The 22,676-nt window shown below is 44.4% G+C and overlaps 1 protein-coding gene across 1 annotated transcript in view; it reads left to right on the top strand.

The window, feature by feature from the left end:
* Window positions 1–270: 270 nt before the first annotated feature.
* LOC124795776 (thymus-specific serine protease-like) overlaps window positions 271–22,676 on the top strand; it is a 150,886-nt gene continuing 128,480 nt past the window's right edge. Inside the window, exons 1-2 of the mRNA XM_047259860.1 lie at window positions 271–377; window positions 9,953–10,109. Of these exons, the coding sequence (XP_047115816.1) occupies window positions 271–377; window positions 9,953–10,109 (264 nt within the window). The remainder of the gene's footprint in view (window positions 378–9,952; window positions 10,110–22,676) is intronic.

The raw sequence follows: 22,676 nt of genomic DNA, 5'->3' as shown, positions 1-22,676 counted from the left end.
ATTTAGTTGCATTTGACATATCAAGAGTAAGCTGTATAGTGAATGGTCTGAGCGTTTTGCCCTGTTTGGTTCACTTCACGTAGAGTAGGAAGCCGGCATATTGGCAAGTAGATTGCTCCTATTTTCTTCCCCCCCCCCCCATCTGTTCCTAAATTCGTCCAGGGGAAGAAATTTAGAACATACTTTTCCATTTTGTTTCAGATGCCGCCTAGGAAGAAGTGGGACAGAGACGCGATGAAATAGGCAATAACTGCAGTGAGAAACAAGGGAATGGGATACAAAGCTGCGAGTAAGACATTTAGAGGTAAAAGAGCTGAAGAGTTAATTGAAAAAGCTATTCGTAGAAAACCAGTTTTTGCACTTGGGTTAGAGGCTGAGTTAGTGTCTTACTGTAAGGACATGAAGAAAAATTTATATAGCCCTACTCTGAATGATAGGCGAATGGCTTTTCAGCTTGCTATACGCAATAATGTTGCTCACCCACTTTCAGTCGGGCAAAAAACAGCTGGACGGAAGTGGTTGGGTCTGTTTCTTCAGAGACATCTGACACTTTCTACACGAACGCCGCAGTTCTTGTCACTAGCTAGGGTACAAGGTTTCAACAAGGGAAGTGTTAAGCTCTTTTTCTCTATTTTGAAGGCGGTCGGAGTGACCTAGCGGTTCTAGGCGCTTCAGTCTGGAACCGCGCTACCGCAGGTTCGAATCCTGCCTCGGGCATGGATGTGTGTGACGTCCTTACGTTAGTTAGGCTTAAGTAGTTATAAGTTCTATGGGACTGATGACCTCAGATGTTAAGTCCCATAGTGCTCAGAGCCATTTGAACCATTTTTTTCCATTTTGAAGCCCGAGTTGGAATATACAATGTGATTCACTTAAAGTGTTCAACGTAGATGAAACCGGCATTACAGCGGCACAACACAAAGTAAGAAAGATTGCTGCTATGAAAGGGAAGAAGTCTGTGCACAAGCTGGGGTCTGCGGAAGGAGGTGCACTAGTGGCGGTTGTTTTGTGCATGGCGCAATCAGGTACATTTGTGACTCCTCTTATGATTTTTCCCAGAAAGCTGGCGAAGAACGAACTCATGGATGGAGCTACACCTGTGTCAATAAGACCATCGAATGGGTCTGGCTAGATCACAAGTGATCTTTTTGAAAAATGGTTTCGACATTTCATTTCAATTGTAATGCCATCAAAGGAAAGTCCTATTGTGTTGACATTGGACGGACGCTATTCACATTCTCGTAATGTGAATGTTATTAACATTGCTCGTGATAATGGTATTGCCATGGTCTGCTTGCCTCCTCATTCCACTTCAAAACTGCAGCCTCTCGATGTGTCGTTCAAGTTTCCTTTTAAAACATTTTATAAGCAGGCAACAGAAAACTGGCTGCGTAACCATCGTGGCAGGATTGTTGGTAACTTGCACAGCTATTCGATGAAGCCTATGAAAAGGCAGCGGTTGTAAAAACTGCCGTGAATGGTTTTAAGAAAACTGAGATTCTGCCATACAACCCGAATGTGTGGGGCCCAGAAGACATTTCGGCGATTGTTGACGCCTCGTGAGCTCCTCACCCACATGCAAAAAACCAACCCCCAACAAGCACAGCTATACAGCCGGCCATCCCAGCCGATCAACCTTCAAGCAGCACACAGATGCCATAGTTGACAGCAGTGTGCCCAAGAGATATCATTGGGGTGCCCGTTATCCGTTCATGTTCATCTAAGTGACGAGGCAGCGCTTCTCTTATTACACGCTCACCTTACAAGATTGAACTACAACAATTTCAAGAAAAAAACCAGTCGTAATGTGAGAAAACGGTTAGATCTAATTCCAAAGACATTGCGAGGAAAGGTAAAGAAAACGTTAAAAAAGAAAACAAAATCGGAAATACCCAGCGACTGATGACGACTGTGATGTCCCACACCACGATTCAAGTGGAAGCGAGGATAATGAACATGATACAGAGTGCCCCATTTGACTAAAACGTTTTTCTCAGGACAATCGTGGAGAAAAAATGAGTGTGTTGCACTCAATATTCCGTGTGGCAACACGAAATGTGCTCAGGAGCAAAGAACAAAAAAAAAAATTATTTGCGACTCTTGTTTGGAAAGGTAAAAAATAATCGCACAATGCTAATGAATGTTTTTTGTACCAAAAATTGATCGTTTGTAACCTGTATCTAATATAAATAAATATTGTAACATCTCTTTATTATTATTACTTTGTTTTTAAACTGTTGTATAATTTTTTTGGGAATGACTGATTTAAAGATATCGTATTCAGAGGCCAAAAACAGACTGCGTGACGAAATTTTGCCATGTCTTTTCTTTCGGACATATCGAAAAGAACATGCACCGTGTGTATATAATTATGGCGGTGACGGCCAATGATCCCATCAGTGCAGATGCACACCAAGCACGAATTCTTAGGATGCCGTGAGTAAGGGGCACTATATCAATAGTGTGTGACGTAAGTTGAGAAATTTGGTCTGATGGGAGGCTTGCTAGGGTGGTCCGAGTGACTGGGGTGACCACTGTGTGTGTATGATGTAGAGGTAAGCGCATCCGTCTAGGAAGCAGGAGACCCAGGTTCGAATGCCGGTGTGGCACAAATTTTTTACTTGTCCCGTTAATATAAATCAGTACCCACTGGCAGCTGATTTTTCTAACTCCTTTGTGTCTTCTCTGAGAACATATTGCGGCTACAAACCCGTTGTATGTGATCGCAACACTTTGGACCGCAGTGCGTTCACAAGTTTTGCTATTGTAGTAGGGATTGTTCAAAACCGTTCGACGAAGTTGGAACGTGAGTCGAAACAATAATGGGTGTTATACTTTTTCAGCCCCCTGTTTCGTGTACTCTTGTAATGTGTTCATGAGGGGGTGTAACGTTGACACATGCTTGAATAAAATGTCAGATGATCCCTTTAAGAACCCCCAGGTCGGCAACATCCGTGGTGCCACCTGTGCACCTTTTGCTGAGAAAAACGTACTTGAAGGAGAGAGCCAGTTATCGATTCGTAGCCACTGGTGTAACAGCCAGTTCGACACCGCTCAACTGTTGTCTGTTGGCCACATGCGATATCTAAGAGGTCACACTGGCGCCTAATTATCAAACACTAGCTGTCTCCGTACGGGTATATTTTTAAAGTGTTCAAGAAAGGTGCGGCGGTGGCACCGACAATTTTGCCAAACTGGGGAGGGGGAGGGGGGTATTTGAAGGACCCGTTGCGTTTTATTCGTGTATGTGTGTAAATCTCACAAACCCTGACCCCTCCAGTTGCACTCAAGATGGCACAAAACAGGGGAGCTGAAGAGGGATGAACATCCTTTGCTGCTTCTGATCGCGTTCAAATGTCGTCCCTAGAGACTCCATCCTATATACCAGAACTAAAATGGCTGTCGGCCTACACCCCAAAGGGGTGCGATTGAGTTAAATGGGGTTGCAGGACCACGATGTCCTTAGAAAAGGGATGAATCACGTGGGGGTGTTAACGGTGTCAAAGGCTGTCAAGGACGTTCTCCTGTTGTTCATCGTCCCAAGGAAGGGGTGGTTTCATTGACGCCCTTTATGCCACCACCGGAGCGCTTTTCGAGTCGATGCCAAGCGGCGGTGTCTTTGAAATGTTTTCCTCGTTCACTCATAAGAAAACCACACGATTTCAACGCTGGGAGTCGGGGTTCTGACACCCATTGCAGAGGCGGCAAAAGAAGGGAAGAACTATCGATAAGAGGAAATCTGACAATCTTCCCATCGAATGAAACGCCCACGAGTGGCGATGGGCAGAGTTATGTTGAACTGTGATGCCAACGTGACACCATTACAGCTCACATGAACTTCGATATCTGGCCTTCTGTCGTATGTGTCGACACATGGTAATATGACGTGCCAGGGCTTCGCGCTTTTATGCTGTTGCAGAGGAAGCTTGTAGGCACCTTTGAGCCAGATTTCAATCTTCTGCTCCGCAATGGGAGACAATTAGGTGTTTCGAAGGTATGACCCCTTAAATGTGTTGCGCAGTGTACTGTAGTGAATTAAGTACTTTGCTCTTTTGCATAAAATGATTCGCAGATTACTAATCATACTGCCTCACGTTGGGCATCAAAATGGAGTAAGTCAAGAATTCTTTGATCGCTTGCATAAACTGACATGCAGATTACTAATTATATTGCCGCGTGTTGGGAACCAATAATTAAGATTAATAATTAATAGAAATCAAAGCAAAAGGTTATGATATTAAGGGATTAACAAGCTAATGGAACAGATTGTTTAGATGAAAGAAACATGAAATGACTGCTTTTATTTCAGTATCTTCTACACAAAAGAAAATATTACAAATCTCAGCCCGATTCTAGTGCGCGGTGGAAGTTTCCTACTGTGTGACTTGAGAATTGGCGTCTCTCACGTTTTCACTGTCAAGGCTGTTACCACTGGCAGTTGCATCTTGCTCCGATATTTTCCTGCATTCTTTAGTTGCTGTGAAAGCAGCTGTACAACACTTCTTTGTAACAGTTATCTCTGCGTGAAGCCTTGACAATCTCATGTTTGTATATGAAGATAGTAACCGTTCTCGAAAGAACAGATACCATTGATGACCGTGCAGCTTCTTTAGAATAAATGATAATTAATTGAACCCTCAGCTGCCAACAGGTGTTGTTGACATACCTTGATGGGGACAGCTGAAAATGTAAGCAGGAGATACCGGGTTCGAGTCCCGGTCAGTCCCACATTTTTAGCTGTCCCCATCAAGGTATGTCAACAACACCTGTCGGCAGCTGAGGGTTTCAATTAATTATCACTTAATCTCATGTTTGTTCTTCGTCTAAGAATCTGTTGGCGTTCGTGATTCGTAAGCACCCTCCGGACCAGAAAACCTTTTTTTTAACAGTTCTTTATTCTCACACGCATCTCTCTGCGAAGTCTTGTCGCGTTGTGTCTATACTCGTCCCAGCGTCTGTAGGGGTGCATGTATTCTAGACACGTTCTCGCTTTTCAAGTCGCCTGATGGCTGTTGCCAGGCTTGAGTTTGACGCGCTTTCACATGCGCATTCTCGACGCTTTCGTGTCTGTGTTCTATCATAGTGCCCACAGGTGTGCAGAGTTACCTCTACATTTCAAATTGTCCGCCAGGTTCTACGCAAGATGTTCATTCCTTAAACGAATGGAAGGCATCCGCCAGCCTATCCCACACCTGTCTGAAAAATGCTTCTCTGGCTCTCGACCTATGAGGTCCGACTTTCCCCTCGTCCTGCGCTGCCGGCGCTGCGAATCGGCGAAAGTGGTAACGAGCGAAGATACTACAGTGTTATTGATAAATTCACTGGTTGCAATACCAGAAGACTATAGTTAAATGCAGAAAGATTTCTACATGATGCATCATTGGTGCAGGGACTGACATTTGATCCTGAACGTATAAAAAATTAAACATATTGCGCATCAGATATGCAAAACACTGAGAAGAAGAAAAGCCAGCGTGAAAGGACATGTGTTAAGACATCAGAGAATAACTTTCTTGGTACTAGACGGGGCCGTAGAGGTAAAATCTCTGGAGAAAGACGGAAATAGGAATATATCGAACAAATAATCCAGGACGTTACGTGTAAGTGCTAACCTTCGATATAGACGTTGGCACAGGAGAGGAATTCCTTGCAGGGCGCGTAAAACCAGTCAGAAGAATTTACATCTACATCTACATCTGCATGGATACCCTACAAATCACATTCAAGTGCCTGGCAGAGGGTTCATCGAATCACCTTCAAAATTCTCTATTATCCCAACCTCGTGTAGCGTGCGGAAAGAAGGTACACCTGTAACTATCCGTACGATCTCTGATTTCCCTTATTTTATCGTGGTGATCGTTTCTCTCTATGTAGGTCGGCGTCAACAAAATATTTTCGCATTCGGAGGAGAAAGTTAGTGTTTATAATTACGTGAGAAGATTCCGCCGCTACGAAAAAGGTCTTTCTTTCAATGATGTCCACCCCAAATCCTGTATCATTTCCCTGACACTCTCCCCCCCTATTTCGCGATAATAGAAAACGTGCTGCCCATCTTTGAGCCTTTTCGATGTACTCCGTCGATTCTATCTGGTAAGGATCCCACACCCCGCAGCAGTATTCTAAAAGGGGACGGACAAGCGTAGTGTAGGAAGTCTCCTTAGTAGATCTGTTACATTTTCTAAATGTCCTGCCAATAAAACGCAGTCTTTAGTTAGCCTTCCCCACAACATTTTCTATGTGTTCCTTCTACTTTAAGTTGTTCATAATTGTAATTCCTTGGTATTTAGTTGAGTTTACGGCCTTTAGATTTGGCTGATTTATCTTGTAATCGAAGCTTAACGGATTCGTTTTAGCACTCATGTGGATGACCTCACGCTTGCAACAACCAAAGAAGTAAAAATTATGAGCAAGTAAGAGAAGAGATTCGTTGTTTTGGATTACGGTATTGACGAAGAGTTAATGGAAACAGTAACAACCTTAAGATAACTTGGAGTAACAGTCAGGAACGACCTAAAGTGAAATGGCCGCATAAAAGAAATTGTAGGGAAAGTAGATGCCAGGGTGACATTCGTTGGAGGAGTCACATTAAGGAAATGTAATTCACCCACGAAAGAAGTGGATTATAACACATTTGTTCCACCCACTAGGAGTAACACAACAGATAGAGAAGATCCAGTGAAGAACGGCACATTTCGTCAAGGGATCGTTCAGTCGGAGAGACAGCGGTACGGAGATGCTGCACAAACTCCGGTGGTAGTGGTACAAGAGAAGCGTTTGTATCACGGAGAGTGCTACTGCTGAAAATCCGGGAGTGTACATTCGAAGATGAATCGGCAATCATGTTACTTCCTCCAACGTATATCTCGTGAAATGACCATGACCGCAAAAAGAGAGAAATTAAAACATACGGAAATTCATCGAAAGACGTTTTTTCCATGCACCATTCTCGAAAGAAACAGACGTGAGAAAATGATACTGGTACCAAAGGTGCCCTCCGCCACACACTTTCAGGTGGCTTACGGTGTATACAGGGTGGTCCATTGATCGTGACCGGGCCAAATATCTCACGAAATAAGCAGCAAACGAAAAAACTACAAAGAACGAAACTCGTCTAGCTTGAAGGGGGAAAGCAAATGGCGCTATGGTTGGCCCGCTAGATGGCGCTGCCATAGGTCAAACGGATATCAACTGCGTTTTTTTAAATTGGAACCGCCATTTTTTATTACATATTCGTGTAGTACGTCAGGAAATATGAATGTTTTAGTTGGACCCCTTTTTTCGCTTTGTGATAGATGGCGCTGTAATAGTCACAAACATATGGCTCACAATTTTAGACCAACAGTTGGTAAAAGGTAGGCTTTTTAAATTAAAATACAGAACGTAGGTACGTTTCAACATTTTAATTCGCTTGTTCCAGTGTGATACATGTACCTTTGTGAACTTATCATTTCTGAAAATGCATGCTGTTACAGCGTGATTACCTGTAAATACCACATTAATGCAATAAATACTCAAAATGATGTCCGTCAACCTCAATGTGTAACGAAATTCCTCTCAACAGCGAGTAGTTCGCATTCCGTAATGTTCGCACATGCATTGAGAATGCGCTGACGCATGTTGCTAGGCGTTGTCGGTGGATCACGATAGCAAATATCCTTCAACTTTCCCCACAGAAAGAAATCTGGGGACGTCAGATCCGGTGAACGTGCGGGCCACGATATGGTGCATCGACGATCTATCCACCTGTCATGAAATATGCTGCTCAATACCGCTTCAACCGCACGCGAACTATGTACCGGACATCCATCATGTTGGAAGTACATCGCCATTCTGTCGTGCAGTGAAACGTCTTGTAGTAACATCGGTAGAACATTACGTAGGAAATCAGCATACATTGCACCATTTAGATTGTCATCGATAAAATGGGGGCCAATTATCCTTCCTCCCATAATGCCGCACCATACATTAACCCGCCAAGGTCGATGATGTTCCACTTGTCGCAGCCATCGTGGATTTTCCGTTGCCCAATAGTGCATATTATGCCGGTTTACGTTACCGCTGTTGGTGAATAACGCTTCGTCGCTAAATAGAACTCGTGTAAAAGTCTGTCATCGTTCCGTAATTTCTCTTGTGCCCAGTGGCAGAACTGTACACGACGTTCAGAGTCGTCGCCATGAAATTCCTGGTGCGTAGAAATATGGTACGGGTGCAATCGATGTTGATGTAGAATTCTCAACACCGACGTTTTTGAGACTCCCGATTCTCGCGCAGTTTGTCTGCTACTGATGTGCGGATTAGCCGTGACAGCAGCTAAAACACCTACTTGGGCATCATAATTTCTTGCAGCTCGTGGTTGACGTTTCACATGTGGCTGAACACTTCCTGTTTCCTTAAATAACGTAACTATCCGGCGAACGGTCTGGACACTTGGATGATGTCGTCCAGGATACCGAGCAGCATACATAGCACACGCCCGTTGGGCATTTTGATCACAATAGCCATACATCAACACGATACCGACCTTTTCCGCAATTAGTAAACGGTCTATTTTAACACGGTTAATGTATCTCGAAGCAAATACCGTCCGCACTGGCGGAATGTTACGTGATACCACGTACTTATACGTTTGTGACTATTACAGCGCCATCTATCACAAAGCGAAAAAAGTGGTCCAACTAAAACATTCATATTTCTTTACGTACTACACGAATATGTATTAAAAATGGGGGTTCCTATTTAAAAAACGCAGTTGATATACGTTTGACCTATGGCAGCGCCATCTAGCTGGCCAACCATAGCGCCATCTGGTTTCCCCCTTCAAGCTAAACGAGTTTCGTTCTTTGTAGTTTTTTCGTTTGACGCTTATTTCGTGAGATATTTGGCCCGGTCACTATCAATGGACCACCCTGTACATGTAGATGTACATGTTTAAGTATTCGCTATTAGTTACGCTGTAGTCCAGACTCGTGCAAACTGTGCCCCTGGGGCGACAGCGCCCGCGACCGCCCGCGGCCAGCGCCCCGGGCGAATTCGTATGTTGCTGCAGTGGCCGAGCCGTGCCGCCTAGCTGGCCATGCGGACCGCCCGAACGCCAGCCGGCAGATATATTTGTTCGCCCGTTTTCCCTTCTGGCAGAGGACGTCTCACAAGTGCTTCAACTACAGCTAATTGACCTACAGTGCCATATCCGCCTGAAGGACCGCTTTCTAATGCGTAACTTCCTAAAACTAAGAACCGTTCATTCCTTGGCGATAAAAATTTGACCAATTCTTTGAGGTTAGCAGTCTCACGGAGTATTGTACCAAGCCTAGACAAAATCGTTTCCTCGAAAAAGAAAAACGTGTAAAATGTTAACTGTCTTCTTCAACAATGTTGACTGTAAGAATAAAAGAGCTTTATAACCTTAATTCTATTTTAATAAGTTTTCAAATTTTGTCAGTTAAAATTATTACGTACAAAACAGCAAACTAAGGATCAGATTTCTAAACTCTGAAAAGGGATACAAAAAATTGTAGCACGAAATATAACAAAAAAAAATACTTACTTGTAACTACTAACAGTAAGAATGAGATTCTATATCCATTACATAAGATTATTTCTAAAATAGGAAGATTTTGTTTACGTTAGATCTGACCGCGGGACAGATCAGAGCAGAGCAGTGCTGTGCGGTCTCTCTCTCTCTCTCTCTCTCTCGATCGCTCGCTCCTATCCTATGGCGACACTAGCGACACACGGTCGCGGACGGGGCGCTAAACTACACTGTCTTGCGCCCACGGGGCGCGGGCGCGCCCGCCGGGCGCAATTCTTGGATGATCCTGCTGTAGTCGAACACGGGCGAGTATAGCGGTGGCAGTAAACAGCAGTGGCGCGATGTTCTCCAGATGCGGCGCTGGTTACTGGTGGCGAGTGTGCCGCTGCTGCTGGTGGTGGTGCGTCGGACCACGGCGGGCAGCGGGCGGAGGGGGGTGACGCCGCTGGGTCTGGCGCTGGCCACCAGGCGACGCCTGCCGCCCCCGCCGCCCGTGGCGCGCGCAGCCTCGGGAGAGACGCTCTGGTTTACGCAGCGCCTCGACCACTTCAACACCTCCAACAACGACACCTGGAAGCAGGTACCACGAGCGTCCTCACAGTATTGGCCAAATTTTGTAGAACACTCGCAACAAATCACTTCCGGTCCAAACCCGTCAGCTAGTGCTGATTGCTGTTGTGAACACCAGCGCTGGTGTACTGATTTCCAGAAACATAGGGCAGTTCCCCAGCATGCAGATAATGCACCGGTCGTCCCTTAATCCAGCTAAATGGTTGCAGTCTGACCTGCTCTTTTCAAGGCCGGGTGATGTTCACAGGATGACGGGTGTTTCCTACGAGGGTGAGTCAAATGAAAACCTTAAAATTTTTTTTTAATATTATTTATTGTGCAGAAGTGGTACAAAACTGTATCACTTTTCAACATAATCTCCGCAAGCTCAATGCAAGTACTCCAGCGCTTACATAGTGCATAAATTCCTTTAGAAAAAATTCTTTTGGTAGTCCGCGCAACCACTCATGCACAGCGTGGCGTACCTCTTCATCAGAACGGAACTTCTTTGCTCCCATTGCGTCTTTGAGTGGTTCAAACATATGGAAATCACTTGGGGCAAGGTCTGGTGAGTATGGTGGATGAGGAAGACAAAATGCAGGTCTGTGATTTTTGCAACTATCGTACGGGCAGTGTGGGGCCTTGCATTGTCATGTTGCAAAAGGACACCTGCTGACAGCAATCCACGTCGCTTTGACTTGATTGTAGGCTGCAGATGATTTTTTAGGGATCTGTATATAGTGCACTGGTGACAGTGGTCCCTCTAGGTATGTTGTGCTCCATAATGACGCCTTTTTCGTCCCAAAAGAGTGTCACCATAACCTTTCTTGCTGATGGTTCTGTTCGAAACTTCTTTGGTTTTGGTGATGAGGAATGGTGCCATTCCTTGTTGATGGTTCTGTTCGAAACTTCTTTGGTTTTGGTGATGAGAAATGGCGCCATTCCTTGCTCGCTCTCTTTCTTTCTGGTTGGCGCAAGTGAACCCAGGTTTCGTCCCCAGTAACGATTCTTACAAGAAAGCCATCACCTTCTCGTTCAAAGCGTCGAAGAAGTTCTTCACAAGCATCAACACGTCATTCTCTCATTTCAGGAGTCAGCTGTTGTGGCACCTATCTTGCAGACACTTTGTGAAACTGGAGCACATCATGCACAATGTGGTTTGCTGACCCATGACTAATCTGTAAACATGCTGCAATGTCATTCAGTGTCACTCGGCGTTTTTCGTTCATTATGGCTTCAACTGCTGCAATGTTCTCTCGAGTCACAACTCATTGTGCTTGACCTGGACGAGGAGCATCTTCCACTGAAGTCACACCATTTGCGAACTTCCTACTCCATTAGTAGACTTGCTGCTGTGACAGACATGCATCACCGTACTGAACCTTCATTCGTCGATGAATTTCAGTAGGTTTCAAACCTTCACTACGCAAAAACGGAATAACAGAACGCTGTTCTTCCCTGGTGCAAGTCGCAAGTGGGGCGGCCATCTTTATACTGAAAGTGCGACGGTATGTGTGCATCTGCACTATGCTGCCACCTAAAGGCCATTCTGCACGCTGTTTGTATCACGCTTACCAACTTACACGATAACGGAGCGAATTTTTGATTTGTTATTACAAAGTTAAGGTTTTCATTTGACTCACCCTTTGGGAAAGAAACTGCTACAACTATTGGCAGGCCTACTGAACTGCCTACATTCTGCTCTGTCGGTTCACTGGCAAAAGGTCTGCATATTACGTGTGGCTTTCAATAACTTATGCAACACTTCTATTTTCTGAAAGCAGGTTGGTTTTATTCAGGATTCCAATACACCGTATTATTGCCCGGTGTTCGGCTGCAAAACCCTGTTTTCCAACACATTATCCGTTCACTGCGACCGCCTTACGCCACCTTATCGTGAGGGCCTGTATGCCTGCATGGTACCACTCTACTGTTTCATGCCGGAATGCCTTGCTGCATCAATAATCTCCCCATCATCCACATATTGCTTCCCGCAGAGGTCATCCTTCATTGTGCCGGACACACGAAAGTCGGAATATGCGAGATCCCAGCTGTACGGTGGTTGAGGAAGAACAGTTCAGTAAAGTTTTCTGAGCTCCTCTCGGGCACGCAGGCTTGTCTGAGACCTTACGTTGTCATCGAAAAGGAGAAGCTCGTTTACATTTTTTGTGGTGAAGAACTCGTTGAAGTCGATTCTTCAGTTTCCTGATGGTAGCACAATACACGTCAGAGCTGATCGTTGCACCGTGAGGGAGGACATCAAGCAGAATAGCCTCTTCAGAATCCCAGAAGACCGTGGCTGAGGATGCAGTTTTGAACTTTTTCTTCGGAAGAGAACTGGTGTGGCGCTACTCCACGGATTGCCGTTTTCTTTGCTGTTCGAAGTGATGAATCCTTGTTTCATTCCCTGTGGCGATATTAGACAAAAAATAGAGTACGATCAGTCTCGTAACGAACAAGCAGTTCCGCACAAATGGGCCTTCGTTGCTCTTTATGGTCTTCTGTTGGGCAGTAAGGAGACCATTGGGTATACACCTTTGATTACCCCAACTGGTGGAAGAGTGTGTCAGCGCTACCAACAGAGACGTCCAGTTGTGCAGCGAGGTCTCTGACTGTGATCTGTCGATCACATCCAATGAGAGTGTTCGCCGGCACGTTCTAACACATCAGGAGCCACAGTTATCCGGCCGGCACGCGGAAGATCAGACAGTTTTGCGCGACCTTGTTGCTTTGCTGATAGACAATTCACCCAACGACTCACTGTGCTTTGGTTCACTGCTAGGCCTCCGCAGACATTCTGCAGGCAGCTATGAATATCTGTTATTCTCTGGTTTTCTGTCAAAATAAAGTCAACGACAGGCCTCTGTTTGGAACGCACCACCATTTCAGACGCCTTTTTTGAAAGCTACGTGTAGTTCCGCTACCTACCAGAACATCATGAAATTATAGGGGCTGAATTGAGAATATTCCACGATACCCCACAACAAATTCTGCAATTTTCAACCAGAACTAACTGAGAAAAAAAGTGTTATATTACTTACTGAAAGCCCCTCGTAAAACAATTTTGTGGAGCAGTTTTGCAGCTCTCGTAACCGACAGTCGGCTGGCAGCCCTCGTAGGGTACACAGAGCCAGTTTATGTCCTCTGGGGAGGAGGTAATGTGACGGAACGTATTTTAGAAGTTCTCCCCGTGTGATACAATTTGGAGTTCGCGACTGCCTTCCTTCGCGTTGCTGTAGCTCCTGGCCTAATGGTTTGCCTGTTTTCAAAGCAGACGTTGTTTCTGTGTAATGGGCATGCACCTTGCTCTGCAGAAAGAGGCTGTATAGCAGAAGGAGGCGCCATCAGCTAGCCTATGGTGTCACTAAACGAACGACTTGGCGACTGGAGAGGTTCCTCAGAAGATAACACATTCCTATTTATTCCGGTAGAATTTCGAAATATGACTTTATGCTATCATACTATCTGTTTATAAAGAAAATGGTAGTAACGGGTTGGTGGCAGTGTAGTGATTGTTCGCGGAGTTAGTTTTCCAATCCAGTGGTTGGACATGAGTCTTTTGAAAGAATTTGGATTGCTTCCGGGCACTGACTTTTGATATAGGAGTAGTGACAATTTTAATCTAATATTCTGCGTGGTGTCTGTTTGTTCTATGACGTGTCTCCCTACCACTTTCGCGCAACGACGCTCTGAGCGTGTTTTTTAGGGAATTGACTAGTTTGAACCTGGGACCTGTTGCTGGTAAGGAGACACCAGACCACACATGACATGTAGAGTTCAGAAGAGTTCAGTGAGACTAGCGATGATATAACCAAATACTTAATGATTTCAGCGTCAGCTCCACTGCACTCCCTGTAAAAGAATCTTAAAACTAACTAAATTTAGTGGAAGGGGTTCAAGGCTATTTTTAGTTAGCTGGTAAAATAACGTCGAAAAAGCAGTTAAGTTTACCATTGGATATTTTATTCTACTCACAAACCATTGTTTATAAATTGCACTATTGATAAAAAGAAATATTTTAATACAGGATGATAAAAACCAACTGCGTTTAACAAAAATGTGAACGAATATTCCCTGAATGGGTTTCCAAGTTCTACAATGGCTCGAAGGATGACCTATGCCATATCACATCTATAATCTAGGTTTAAGTTAAGTTTCATAAAAGAGAAAACTATCCAAATGATCTACAGTGACCCTCAATTATCTTTAATTACTTATTTAACTTGTCTTAAGTTACAGTGGCTGATGTGGCTTCTCAATAATTATATAACAGAAAAATCATCGCGTTTCAGATTTTAACTTCAAGTAGCAAATGTGAACACCATGAGAATTAATTGACGATCGACACTAGTATTACGTAAAAAGGGGATGTAACAGATGAGACTTCTGCAGTTCTGAGTGAAGCGTTATGCGCTGTTATGCGGCATTGCCTGCGTTCATTACCTTGACAGTGTTTAGGCAGCGTCAGGGGGCAGCGGGCGGCGCAGCTCCACACAGCTCGCTGTCTCGGAAGAAACTCTTTCTAACTTCTCCTTACTACAATTTACCAAAGTTGGTATAAAAAAGCTATCTGGCTGTGTTTTCAACTGACCAATCAGAGTCTCAATGGTAACCTTAAGCTCCGCCTACAAAAATTCTGTCCATCCAATGAGAACCGTTATACTTTTCGTGATGGGGCAATGTTTTTAACGTTTGCAACGTAACAGAAACGCGAAAAGTCTCACGCTAAAACTTGCAGCTGGTGTGGCCCTTTTAGTGTTATCGTAAGATCTATACTGTTCTTCTGGAGAGATCTATCTTTTAACATGGACTGGGGGGTGGTTTTGGAGGTCGGCTGGCGACGTGAGTGTCTGTCCCTTATCGTAGGGCCTCCTAGCCTACACGATTCTGCTCTCGGCTTCTGTTCTCGTTTCTCTCCTCAGACCTGCGTCTGTTTCACGTTGGGAAGGTATGACACGCATTTAGGCGTTCTTGTGTTAGTCTGTGGTATTCCATTTGCTCACTCGTTGATCGTATTACTTTGGTTAATTTAATGTCAGGATTTATTCGAAGCTATGTGACATACTGCCGGATTTTCTATCATGTCAGGGTTTACATGGAAGGTGTTGGATTTGTCTGACACCTTACATTGTCTCATGGCTCAAAACTAGGCTGGCGACTTTATTTGGACTGACTGTATACACTACTGGCCATTAAAATTGCTACACCAAGAAGAAATGCTGATGATAAACGGGTAATCATTGGACAAATATATTATACTAGAACTGACATGTGATTACACTTTCACACAATTTGGGTGCATAGATCCTGAGAAATCAGTACCCAGAACAACCACCTCTGGACGTAATAACGGCCTTGATTCGCCTGGGCATTGAGTCAGAGGTTTGATGGCGTGTACAGGTACAGCTGCCCATGCATCTTCAACACGATACCACAGTTCAGCAAGAGTAGTGACTGGCATATTGTGACGAGCCAGTTGCTCGGCCACCATTGACCAGACGTTTTCAATTGGTGAGAGATCTGGAGAATGTGCTGGCCCGGGCAGCAGTCGAACATGTTCTGTATCCAGAAAGGCCCGTACAGGACATGCAACATGCGGTCGTGCATTATCCTGCTGAAATGTAGGGTTTCGCAGGGATCGAATGAAGGGTAGAACCACGGGTCGTATCACATCTGAAATGTAGCGTCCAGTGTTCAAAGTGCTGTCAATGGAAACAAAAGGTGACCGAGACGTGTTACCAATGGCACCCCATACCATCACGCCGGGTGATACGCCAGTATGGCGATGACAAAACCAAGCTTCCAATGTGCGATCACTGCAATGTCGCTAAACACGGATGCGACCATCGTGATGCTGTAAACAGAACCTCGATTCATCCGAAAAAAATGACGTTTTGCCATTCGTGCACCCAGGTTCGTCGTTGAGTACACCATCGTAGGTGCTCCTGTCTGTGATGCAGCGTCAAGGGTAACCGCAGCCATGGTCTCCGAGCTGATAGTCCAAGCTGCTGCAAACGTCGTCGAACTGTTCGTGCAGATGGTTGTTGTCTTGCAAACGTCCCCATCTGTTGACTCAGGGATGGGGACGTGGCTGCACGATCCGTTACAGCCATGCGGATAAGATGCCTCTCATCTCGACTGCTAGTGATACGAGGCCGTTGGGATCCAGCACGGCGTTCCGTATTACCCTCCTGAACCCACCGATTCCATATTCTGCTAAGAGTCACTGGATTTCGACCAATGCGAGCAACAATGTCGCGATACGATAAACCGCAATCGCGATAGGTTACAATTCGACCTTTATCAAAGTTGTAAACTTGATGGTACGCATTTCTCCTCCTTACACGAGGCATCACCACAACGTTTCACCAGGCAACGCAGGTCAACTGCTGTTTGCGTATGAGAAATCGGTTGGAAACTTTCCTCATGTCAGCACGTTGTAGGTGTCGCCATTGGCGCCAACCTTGTGTGAACGCTCTGAAAAGCTAATCATTTGCATATCACAGCATTTTCTTCCTGTCGGTTAAAATTCGCGTATGTAGCACGTCATCTTCGTGGTGTAGCAATTTTAATGGGCAGTAGTGTATTAATAGCAGTGTAGTGCCGGGTATGCCAACAAACGTTTCCGAGAAGTCTATGGAGCAATACGTAGTGTGGTTTGCTGCCCGCAGTCGCCAGTGGGATTTCGCCCGATGTACGGGAAACTCCGAGGAGATAGACGAGAAGGAGCGGTCCAGACTCTACACAGATGTCTAGTAAACTTTTAAAATTCCTTCGCTGCGCCATGGCGAACTAGGAATGAAATGAAAGATGTTCATGAAAAATCGTAACCGGAGGAAAGGAAACATTAGAAGAAAGTATCTTAAGTGTAAATGCGCTAAACTGTTAATTAAGATTAACACGTAAAAACTTTCGTGTTTCATGTAGGCTATGAAATACACCGAAATCAATGAAACAGTCTGGTGTATCAATATTTTGTAAAGGTTTTATGTGGTTGAGGAAATCATTTTGAGAACTGCTTTGTTCAAGTGTTAGGATTGTAAACGATGTATCCAGGGGTTCTTCAACAAATAACAATATTTTTGGAATTTTGTGGTAAGATCTTATGGGAGCAAACTGCTCAGGTCATCAGTTCCTAAGCTTACGCACTGCTAAATCTAACTTAAACTAACCTACGCTAAGGACAACACACACACCCATGCCTAAGGGAGGATCGAACCTCCGACAGGAGGTGCCGCGCGGACCGTGACAAGGCACCCAAGACCGCGCGGCTACCCCGCGCAGCAACATAGTATTGTCAATCAGTTCCCCGAGTACGACGGCAGTTGCAAATTGGTAAATTAATTGTTCGATTTCTTTGCTTACACGTGTATTCTCAGGTTTCTGACTGTCGTTTACAAACATAATGTTTACCACGTATATCGCACTGCTCAACTTCGTTAATCTTGCATCCACACAAACATTTGTTTTTTTTATTCGTTGTTGACAATCACGCGTAGCTACACACAAAGTCGACTGTAAGATTTCTGTACTTGACTCTGCTACACACTGAGGTGACAAAAGTCGTGGGATACCTTCTAATAACGTGTCGGACTACCTCCTGTCCGGCATAGTGCAGCAGCTCGACGTGGCACGGACTCAACAATTCGCTGGAAATCCTCTGCAGAAATATTGCGACATGCTGCCTCTATAGCCGTCCATAATAGCGAAAGAGTTGCCGGTGCAATATTTTGCGCATGAACTGATCGTTCGCTTATGGCCCATAAATGTTCAATAGAATTCATGCCGGGTAGTTTGGGTTGCCATATCATTCCCTCGAATTGTCTAGAATAATCAAACCAACGGCGACAACTGTGGCCCTGTGACATGGCGCATTGTCATCCATAAAAACTGCATCGTTGCTTGGGAGCGTGAGGTCCATGAATGGCTGTAAATGGTCTCCAAAGAACCAGTCCATTCCGTTTAAACAGAGCCCACACCACTATGAAGTCATCACCAGCTTGCACAGTACTTTTTTTTCACTACTTGGGTTCGTGGCTTCATGGGACTGCGCGACACTCTAACCCTACCATCAGCTCTTACCAAGTGAAATCGGGACTCATCTGACCAGTCCGCGGTTTTCAATCGTCTGAGATCCAACCGATACGGTCACGTCTAGGGTCCAACCGGTACGGTCACGAACGCAGGAGTGGCGTTACAGGGGATATGGTGCTGCTAGCAAAGGCACTCGCGTCGGTCGTCTGCTGCCATAACCCATTATCGCCAAATTTCGGCGCCCTGTCCTAAAAGATAACTTTGTCGCACCTCCCACATTGATTTCTGCGGCTATTTCACGCAGTGTTCCTTGTTTGTTAGCACTGACAACTGTACGCAAACGCCGCTGCTCTCGATCGTTAAGTGAAAGCCGTCTGTCACTGCGCTGTTCGTGGTGAGAGAGGTAATGCCTGGAATTTGGTACTTTCGGCACACTCTTGACACTGTTGATCTGATCTCAGAATATTGAATTCTCTGACGATTTCCGAAATGGAATGCCCCATGCGTCTAGCTGCAACTACCATTCCGCGTTCAAAGACCGTTAATTCTCGTCGTGAAGTAGTATAATTAAGCCGGAAACCTCTTCAGATGAATCACCTGAGTGCAAATGGCAGCTCCGCCAGTACACTGCCATTTTATACCTTGTGGACACGATACTACCGCCATCTGTATGTGTGCATGTTGCTGTCCCACGACGTTTGTCACCTCAGAGACTGCAGTCAAGATCGCGTTGGTACGGTGCCACTGCTCGTTCAGAGATACTGCTCTGTACTCGGCAGTCCGTCCCTGTTAAACGTTACCGGAGGAACCGATGTTCGAGCCGCGAGTAACATTGTGACCATGCGACACCATTACTGAATGAGTTATACGGCTGCAGTGCGGGACGGCTGCGATGAAACATTCCATGAGCCGAAATACAACCTGATCGCATGCAGCCATCCGTGTGTAATAAGCTGCCAGACGGTACTCTTAGCCCGTGTATTACAGTGACATGGTAAGAATAATATTAACTACTGATATTTCAACAGCATGAAAAAAGCATTGTAATAAAAATCACATACTTTATACTAAAACAGGTGAAACCTCGCTTTTCTGTCGGTGGCACATTCCAGTAAACAGTAAACGCAACTCATCTCAACGAATATTTTGTTGTCTTGTTGCCGGCCCGTGTGGCCGAGCGATTCTAGGCGCTTCAGTCTGGAACCGCGCGACCGCTGCGGTTGCAGGTTCGAACCCTGCCTCGGGCACGGATGTGTGTGATGTCCTTAGGTTAGTTAGGTTTAAGTAGTTCTAGTTCTAGGGGACTGATGACCTCAGATGTTAAGTCCCACAGTGCTCAGAGCCATTTGAACCATTTGTTGTCTTGTTGTATGGCACAGATCACGTTAGATTACGCGTCCTGGTATCAAATGTGCAGATGGCATCAGCGTGTGGGTCAATGTGTTACGCTTGCGAAGTCGTTCTGGCAACTTTAAAAGAACAAAGAGTGTTTGTGAAATTTTGTTTCCTACTTTGAAAATCGGCAACGGAGACACACCAAATGCTTCAAGAGGCTTTCCAGGGAAATACTATGAGCCACACAAAAGTTTTCGACTGTTATGGGCTCTTTAGAAATGGTGAGATGAGTGTTGAACAACAACATCGTTCTGAACGCCCTGCAACATCGCAAAACCAGGAAAATATCGAGAAAATCCGCCAAAAAGTCAATGAGGATCGTCGTTTCACGACCGACCAAATTTCAGTACAGACAGGAATGAGTTGGAGCTCGTGCCAGCGGATTTTGTGTCAGGATTTGCACATGCGGCATGTTGCCGCTAAATTTGTTCCACGCCTTCTCACACAGGAGAAAAAAAACATGCATATGAATGTGCGCCAGGACTTGAAAACAGCGACTGAAAGTGATCCAAAATTTTTGAACAAAATCATTACAGGTGATAAGAGTTGATGTTAGGGTATGGCCCAGAAACCAAGCAAATGACAAATCAATGGACAACTCCCAACTCTCCCAGGCCAAAAAAAAGCAAGGCAAGTGTGGTCGAATGTAAAGACGAAGACATTGTCTTTTCTGGCGTTCGTGAAATTGTGCATTGGGAATTTACATCTCCTGGTAGCAATTTTATTTGGAATTATTAAGGCATCTGCGAGGGTATGTGTGGAGGAAATATGCGGAACTTTGGGGATCAGGTGACTGGTTCATTCATCACGAAAACACCCCCGCACATGCAGCATTATGAGTGACCCACTATTTTGTCATTTCAGGGATGGTCTGTCGTACCCCACCCGCCGTATCCGCAAGCTCTTACCCATTCTGACTTTTTTCTATTCCCACAAATGAAAAAAACTGTAAAGGGAAGCGTTGCAATGATGTGGAAGCAGTAAAAACAGCTTCAGAAAGAGCACTGGCGATATCAAAGTTGAAGAAGTCCAGACATGCTTCAAACAGTAGTAAAAGTGCATCACATGTAATAGAGAGTACTTTGAAGGTGACTCAAGGAACTTTGTAAAAAATTGAGAACTTTTGACTGGCATTTAATATTGTTATTCTGAATGATACAGTATGTTTAATTTTGCATTTAATTAAAATTTACCTTGGTAGAATGCGGTATTAGTTATGTTCAATAATGTAACGATGAATGTAAAAATAAAATAAACTACTTTTTTAGTTACTTATTTCGCTTTTTGTCTGAAGTGGGAATCGAGAGGAATCGCCAATGGTGGTGTAGTTTAGTGAGTGTGTGTGCGAGATATCTTTTTCTGGGAAGGGAGGGCGTGACTGGCTTTCAGAGACGATGTGTGTGTGACAATCTGTTGAGAATGAGGAGGGGAGGAGAGGCAGTGATCGCAAGGCGTGCAGGAGGAGGGAGCAACTTTGTGCTGGCCAATGGGGCGCTTAACCCAGAGTGCGTGGAGGGTGTAGTTTGGGCTGGAGGTATGACTTGAAATCCACTCTTTCAGGTTACCGTGAACATGAACCAGGAGTATTATTTCGTCATTCTTGGTGACCAGATGTGGCCCTTTCTCCCACATCTTCATGATGAATACGCTATCTTGGAAGATGACAAGAGCTGTGTTCACATGAGTTCACACATATGTTCATGGTTTAGCGAACGCTCAGGCATTCTGTCGCATCACGATTGGCTTTATGGTAATCCCATAGAAAATGTCTGGTATTGTTTGAAACAGTCAACATCTATGCGATTTGGTAGGTCTGTGGGATCCAATAATCAGCAAGTAGCTTCAACTGGATGTGGCATTCGTGAAGAAACTTTTACAATCTTTTCCTTGACGAACGGAGACCTTTATGAAGACTACAGGTGATGTTACACCATATCTAAGTGATGTTTGCAAGGGTGTCTTTTTTTCTGGTGTACATACATACCAGTTTGGATTTATGAGGCTATTACTCAGTTTAAAAGAATGCTTGACAATAATTCAACAGATCATTAACACGATTTCTTGGAAGTATCTCTTTGTTTAACTTAAATAGTTAATTGGGTATCTCTACGATTCCACCTGCTATGCACTGCTGAAAATTAATATCTTTATCAGATGTCTGGTAGAGACAGAATTTTTTTCACCCCTGAGTCCTTAGTCCATCTGTACTGTAAGGTATCAGTGCCTAAGTATATATTTTCCAGAATCTCCAAGAATTATACGTTTTATGTGCCGCTCAGTAGGAATTTCATCTCTTGGATATATTCAGTACACTTATTAGTGGAAACCTGCCTTACAAACTGATAGGAACAAACAATGAGCTCTAATCTAGCGGTCCAGTCGAAAGGTACCCAAGAAGCTCTTTCACTGACTACATCTTTCATTCGATTCCTTGATATAATAATTTGTTCTACATGTTTTAATGCCCATACTATTACTAGGCTTATATTTTTGCCCATATTTCAACTGAAATAACAACTTCAACGTTTTTTCTGACGATTTATCGACATTGTAACCATTTACAAATGCTGTGGATAGCTTTGCAGCTGCATTCACTAGGAAAGTGAAACACACATCAAATATACACAGATGGACGTTGAAAGTGTTACACCATGAAGCATCATTCCGATATTTTTCAAATTTTGTGCAGATATTCATCGTATAACGGGTATTACATTACTTAACTCTCATTGCGTTTCTAACTTATCACTACATAACTGTGAAGTATGAACTCCGATAGACAGGCCACTACTGATGACAAAGATCAATTAATTTCTCATTCAGGGTAAACATACCTCACAATCTGCAAGCGCATCCACTTCTCAGCCTAAAGCGAAACAGAATTCCGAAAAACTCCAGCAGAGTATAACCAACAGTAAACAGGTGGGTCAGGAGCAGACGTTCTCCCAGCACAAAAGCAATTTGTAACATTACGTGTTAATATCGTCGCAAGTCTAATGGGGCCTTCTTGTGTCAAGCAATCTAAAAAGCAGAAGGCAGTACTAAGGTTAACCTAACCTTGCTTTACACACACACACTGAACTCTGTTCACACTACAACACAGTAACCTAACCTTGCAGATAAATGTATTACTAACTTTAAGGCCAGACAAATAAATGGCCAATGATAT

Source organism: Schistocerca piceifrons, chromosome 4, assembly GCF_021461385.2.
Source record: "Schistocerca piceifrons isolate TAMUIC-IGC-003096 chromosome 4, iqSchPice1.1, whole genome shotgun sequence".
NCBI classification, from domain to species: domain Eukaryota; kingdom Metazoa; phylum Arthropoda; class Insecta; order Orthoptera; family Acrididae; genus Schistocerca; species Schistocerca piceifrons.
This window is presented reverse-complemented; position numbering and strand designations above follow the sequence as displayed.